Here is a 6,844-nt window from a genome sequence, read left to right as displayed (position 1 = left end):
AGTCGCGACCGGCCACCCTCGACCCTCTCCAACCCAACCTTCGTGCCAAAGCTAGCTGATGCCATCCCCCTTAGCTTAGTAGCTAAGCTACCGGCCACAACTCTAAGCCCTCCGGACCTTTGGCTCTATGCCATGTTCGGCCCCACAACTTCTGCAACTGGCCACCAAGCCCTATTCGTCACCTCTAGCCTTAGATCGAGTCGTCACCATGTTTTGTCCTTCACGGCATCTGGCTTGCGAGCCATTGTTATGATCTGGTTGCTGGATCCCTTTGACCTTCTAGCTTCGTACCCCTCCGGCTCCGCACCCCTCTGGCTCCATGTTGTAGGATCGTTGCACTAGACGGGGGTGAATAGCGCTCGTTTTTAATTTGTTCGTTTAAAATCAATTGGAGTAAAAACATAGAAGAGTAATGAAAAGACAGAGGCAAGAGAAAGCACATTAAGATTTACTTGGTTCAAAGCCTGTGACGACTCCTACTCTAAGGCCCGCACGTGAGAATGTTTTCAATGGGCAATCCACTATTAGTTCTGAATAAGTACAAGAGTGAACTTACAATATTAAAACAATTGTAAAATAAAGAATACCGACAACTATAGATCTGAAGATTCTTGTTCTAGGTCATCGGAGCAGTGTTAGGGTGTCGAGGAGACATTTTCTTATCAACGCGCAAGAGCAGAAGTCGTTCTAAATGTTGTTGTTAAGCTCTTGGTCGAAGGCTACTTTTATAAGCTATTTTGGGCGTCTGGAACCACTCCGGGCGCCTGAACCACGTGGTTCGGCCAACCGACACGCACCACATCAGCTTGTAGATAATTTTTGGGTTCCGGATGCCCCGACCGATTCCGAGCGCCCAGACCAGCTCCGGGTGCTCAGACCAATTCCGGGTGCTCGGACTCCGGGTGCCCGGACCAGCTTTTTCCAGCCCCTTATTTTCTACAAAATAAAGTCAGTTCAGGCAAAAAATAATATATATAATATACAATTTGACAGTATCTGACTGTCCAGTTCTGACTTTGAGTTTCGTCGAAACTCTAGGTCGAACCGACGTTTGCTGTTCCCTTTTTAGGGAACGCATCCTCACCTACTCTTCTCAAGAGAAGTTACCTGTTGTCAAACAGGTCCTCCAGACCGACTAAACTTTTACTCAGCGTCCGAGGCTTCCAGTCTTCATGCTGGACGTCCCCTCCACGACCCGTCTAGACTTCCACCTTGTCCGCGGCCACCAAGATTTCAACCTAGATTCTCCGACTCTAGGATTTTACCTGAAGCGCTCGACCCGTCAAGACTTTCTGCCTAGGGTTACCTCCCCCTAGGACCTAGGATTATCGCTGCCTAGGTTTTCCACCTGCCTAACCGCAGCTAGGACTTTTCATCACTTAGGGTTACCACCCCCCAGGACCTAGGGTCACCACCCTCTAAGATTTTCCACCTGCCTATAATCCACTAGGACTTTTACCTAAGACAACTTATGACTTTCCTGTAAACTCAATCAATCTTGTTAGATCACAAGATAATTTAATTTTGAACCCTTTGAAATAGTTAAAACACAAGTTCAATCGTCTGGTGCTCCCTGCACCAATACATGCTGCCTCCAGGATTAATGTCGCCTCTGGCCCACTCTTGCAAGCCTGATATACTTTTATATTCAGTCTTTACGTACTTGATTACTGCATTATTTAGCTTCTTCATTTCCATCACCAAAGATCTGACTTAAATGTCAAAATGGAAGGTCGAGATAACTCGATCTGTATTCTAATCCCTCCTTCACTCTTTTGTCCTTCACTCCATCATTCATCGATTTCATATAGGAATAAAGTATATATAAATATGTGTTTAATTATATAAGAAATAATTCTCAACTATTAAATTATAAATTTTTTTATAAGAATTTAAAGAATATCGATTTCTCTTAGTATCTTTTTCCATCTATAATACAATCACAATATAATTATTATTTTATCCGACATCACTGACTATAATACCTCTAATTATGATAGAAGCTCATCCAAATGATCTTCATTTAGTATATAATTCGTATCGAGCAATTCAAATTGCTCAGAGGTGGCACTGTATTGAAGAATCAGTGACGTGAATGAGCCATTGTGCTATCTGGTGGGAGAAAGAAAAAGGAGAAGAAAAGTAGAGCGAAGCAAAGCAGCCGCTGCTTTTCTTTCTGCCGATCTCTGCTTCCTGTCACTCCACAAACAACATGTCGCGATCCAGTCGCAGTAGCAGCAAAAGCAAACAAATTGACATACTCGATCACCATCACATCCCTAGTCTCATCTCATCACCTTTTCTGATTAAACTCCACCTAATCACTGTTGCCGATGCCTCCGGTCAGTGCTCTCAAAACCCAAACAAACAACCAAACGCCGACGCTAGTGCTTATCCAACGGAAGCAGCAAATTGACACTGCAGAGCAACAGCTCATTCCTGCTCTTTTGTCCACTCGCCACAATACTCCACGACAGTGCTGAGTTCACGTCGGGAAGCACTACGACGCCAAGACAAAACACCTCCCTTTACTGAGATGACTTTTACCCGAAAGATAAAAGCCAACTCCACCATCAGACATCGTCCATCGACGCCTCCATTACTCCGTTGCTTTGCGTGGGTGCACAATGTGTTGTATTCCTAAGAAACAGAGATAGACCTCTCCCAATCACGTGATTCGTATGACGTATCGAGTCAATCTTAACCCTTCCGACAGAAAGCCCATGTTTCCGTGCGTTATCTTCTCCTCAATACATGTAGACTTGTTTGGACTCATCGAGTTATAATTATTAGTTAATGTTGATTGATTCACGAGTGGATAGGCACTGATCTGATCACGACTGCAAATTAAGTCATATCCTGTTCGTCTTAATCACATTGTCTAGCTTCCGGCAATGGCAATACACCGATCGATGATATACCTGAAGTACATAACTAGAGCGTATAGAGGCAACCTTACTTTGTCTCCAGTGTCATGGCTCTCAGTTTGATGCTGCAAACATGTCTGTCATACACAGTGCTGTTCATCTGGCATATCGGTGACCGTGGTGGTCAGCACCTGAGGAGACAAGTGAGAATAATTACCGCTAATCCCTCCGTGTCAACGCCATGGAAGTTGATGTCTGTGTATATTCTAATAGCCGTGACAGGCAGGCATGGAGGTGGCGTGAGCCTGTGAGGGGTATTGCTTCCTTCTACCTGGATCACTGTCTGTAGACATGGAGCATGGTCTCGGATGGGACAGAGTTAAAGCCGTTGAGCAGCTGCAACTCCAGATAAGATACACAGATACTGGATACACTGCATGTCTTGACCAAGAGCAGGTCCGTCGTGGCTTATGGTTGATTGACGACGCATCAGAGCTGGAATGCCCAATTAGCTTCTCCTCGAGATTCCTGTAGATGATGTCTATTGGCTCCTGTTGCGCAAATATCTAATGGATTCTTTATGGAAATGGAACTTGATATTAGTCTGCATAGTCTAGTGCCCTTTAATTCCACTGTACATTAGCAGATATATTCTTCTACCAGCAGACAAGATATTTAGCTCGATATGCATCCCCTAATTTGCACTCAGAAATATACCTACTAAAGCTATGCATAGTCATCAATTAATCAGTAACACAAAGTTCTAAATCTTCGAGCATGGATGAATTAATTCTCTGCAAGTCTCAGAATTTGCAGGATCTCACATTGGTTTATCCGCAGAATCTTCCTGGAAGCTCATACAATGATCCAAAGGAAAATACCAGTTTAGTGCAGGAGTTTAGTTACTCTGCGAGCTGAAAGAAACAAAGAGGGTTTCTGATAGCTTAAAATGGCATGAACAATGTGCGATTTGAGATCCAAACTCTCAGTGGCCATGGCGTTGATATCATGGACGACGTCGAAGCAGAGAACAGCAGCGGGCCTCGCTGGCTGCGGACGCCGGCGGCTGGGTGACAGCGTTGGGTATCGTCGGGCCAGTTGTGACAAGGCACGTGGATGTGATTTGACGGGCGCTGACCTGGTGGCCTTTCTGTGGGGCCCTCGTGTCGGGGTGTTGTCGCGATGCCGACGCGACCGTGTGGCCCAGAGTGTCGCGGCATTGAGCTACACGCACTGACGTGGCTCCACCGCCCCGTCGGTGGACCTCGGGCGAACTGGCGCCCCGGGTTTGCCTATAAAATGCCCGCGGTGGCCATGGCGTCCCTCATCCTCCTCCTCTTCTTCTCCCCCGACACTTCTCTTTCGCTCCCGAGCTTTCGTAGCCTTCTCTAGTTTTTCTCCCTTTTCAATTCTACTGCTTTCGCTGGAAGCGAAGTGAATTATAGCGCTGACAATGGCGGTGGAGACCGTGGTGCCCTCTGCAAGCGCGAACGGGGGCAAACTCAGTCCGGCGGCCAACGAGAAAGACGCCGAGAAGCTGAGGTTCATCGAAGAAATGACCGCCAACGCCGACGCCGTGCAGGAGAAGGTTCTCGAAGAGATACTGACCCGCAACGCTGAGACCGAGTACCTTCGAAGGTATGAGCTCGGTGGCGCCACCGACCGGGCCACCTTCAAGGCCAAGGTCCCCGTTGTCACCTACGAGGATCTGCAGCCGGAGATTCAGAGGATTGCCAATGGCGACCGCTCAGCCATCCTATCCGCCCACCCCATATCGGAATTCCTCACCAGGTACAGCCAAATTTCCTTCTTAATTTCTTCAATGCTCATCGTGTCGATTTTTGGAACCAAAATTTAATTTGACCTTCGATTTATGAAGCTCGGGGACGTCTGCCGGAGAACGGAAGCTGATGCCAACCATCAAAGAAGAACTCGATCGAAGGCAGCTCCTTTACAGCCTTCTCATTCCAGTGATGAACCTGTGAGTGCCATAACAATTTCTGTTTAAAGGCATGCGCTATGTGAAATACCTCTCAATCACCCTTTGCTTCTTCAATGGAACAGTTACGTGCCGGGGCTGGACAAGGGAAAGGGCCTCTATTTCTTATTCGTCAAGTCGGAGACGAAGACGCCCGGCGGGCTGACGGCGCGTCCGGTGCTGACGAGCTACTACAAAAGCCATCACTTCAAGAGCCGCCCGTACGATCCGTACAACGTCTACACCAGTCCGACGGCGGCGATCCTCTGCTCCGACGCGTTCCAGAGCATGTACGCGCAGATGCTCTGCGGCCTGCTCCAGCGCCTAGACGTGCTCCGCGTAGGTGCCGTCTTTGCCTCAGGCCTACTCCGCGCCATCCGCTTCCTCCAGCTCCACTGGCAGGAGCTGTCCCACGACATCGCGAGTGGCTCGATCACCGCCAAGGTCACCGACCCCTCGATCCGCGCCGCCGTGGGTGAGCTCCTGGTCGAGCCGGATCAGGAGCTTGCACGATTCGTGGCTGCCGAGTGCGGCAAGGGAGATTGGGCGGGGATCATCACTAGAATCTGGCCCAGCACTAAGTACCTGGACGTGATCGTGACGGGCGCCATGGCGCAGTACATCCCCACTCTGCAGTTCTATAGCGGTGGTCTCCCCATGGCCTGCACCATGTACGCCTCCTCGGAGTGCTACTTCGGGCTCAATCTGAAGCCGATGTGCGATCCCTCCGAGGTCTCCTACACCATCATGCCCAACATGGCCTACTTCGAGTTCCTGCCTCACGGCCATGGCCACGGCCACGGCCATCCTCTGCAACAGGACAAGGCGCCGAAGCTGGTGGATTTGGCCCACGTGGAGGTGGGGAAGGAGTACGAGCTGGTGATCACCACTTACGCCGGGCTGAACCGGTACCGCGTCGGCGACATCCTACGGGTGACCGGTTTCCACAACGCGGCGCCGCAGTTCCGGTTCATCCGCCGCAAGAACGTGCTGCTGAGCATCGAGTCTGATAAGACCGACGAGGCGGAGCTGCAGAAGGCGGTGGAGAGCGCGTCCGCGCTGCTCAGGCCGTACGGCGCCAGCGTGGTGGAATACACTAGCCACGCGTATACCAAGTCCATCCCAGGACACTACGTCGTCTACTGGGAGCTGCTGGCCCAGGTGGGCGGCTCGGCAGAGGCGCTGGCGGCGGCTCTAGCTCGTGACGGGGTGATGGAACGGTGCTGCCTGGGGATGGAGGAGGCCCTGAACTCGGTGTACCGCCAGAGCCGTGTAGCGGACGGCTCCATCGGGCCGCTCGAGATACGGGTGGTCACCGGAGGCACCTTCGAGGAGCTCATGGACTACGCCATCTCCAGGGGCGCGTCCATCAACCAGTACAAGGTGCCGCGCTGCGTCACCTTCCCGCCAATCCTCGAGCTGCTCGATTCCCGCGTCGTCTCCGCCCACTTCAGCCCCGCCCTTCCCCGGTGGTCGCCTCACCCCAAGAACTGAAGGACACCAGTTCAAGCAGGGTCAAATCTGATGGTCAACGAGCCGGCACGTTGAAGGATGACTAAGCTTTGACTTTTCCATCCGTTTCGCCCTGTGATGAAAACAGTAGAATTTTTTTGTTCCCCTCCTACCTTTTAGAGATGTGATAAGGTTTAGCACACTTGAGATCCTGTTAATGTAATGAATTTTTAGCGTTAATTGGATGCCTTTTTCTTGTTCCTAAATTCCTCATTAGTGCTAACCTTTCAATGGTTATTTGTTATTTTCATGAAAAGGGTAATGTAGTGTTTACCAAAATAATTAACACATTTAATCGTGTCTAAAAGTGGATGATCCTATCCGAAAGCTGAATCAATGGACGCTGGGGACGTGACGCTCCTTGCTAGCTCCTCGTATGCTCCGATGATCCTGTAACAAAACCGAGCCGGGTGGGGTTTCCCGACGACGGCCCTCCGATGATCAAGTCAGGCAAAGGGGAAACAAGGAGGTGGCTCCGAAGATCTAA

General features: G+C 50.0%; 1 protein-coding gene across 1 annotated transcript; it reads left to right on the top strand.

Moving 5' to 3' along the window:
• The first annotated feature begins 4,199 nt into the window (after nucleotides 1–4,199).
• On the top strand, nucleotides 4,200–6,607 carry LOC121974588 (indole-3-acetic acid-amido synthetase GH3.8-like). Its single transcript, XM_042525724.1, has 3 exons — nucleotides 4,200–4,658; nucleotides 4,747–4,848; nucleotides 4,932–6,607. The coding sequence occupies exons 1-3, from the start codon at nucleotides 4,321–4,323 to the stop codon at nucleotides 6,337–6,339; spliced, it is 1,848 nt and encodes a 615-aa protein (XP_042381658.1). The 5' UTR covers nucleotides 4,200–4,320; the 3' UTR covers nucleotides 6,340–6,607.
• Nucleotides 6,608–6,844: the final 237 nt, after the last annotated feature.

The sequence above is a fragment of the Zingiber officinale genome, chromosome 4B, assembly GCF_018446385.1.
Source record: "Zingiber officinale cultivar Zhangliang chromosome 4B, Zo_v1.1, whole genome shotgun sequence".
In the NCBI taxonomy this organism is placed as follows: domain Eukaryota; kingdom Viridiplantae; phylum Streptophyta; class Magnoliopsida; order Zingiberales; family Zingiberaceae; genus Zingiber; species Zingiber officinale.
Note: the sequence above shows the minus strand (reverse complement) of the source record. Positions and strands in the feature narration are given on the sequence as shown.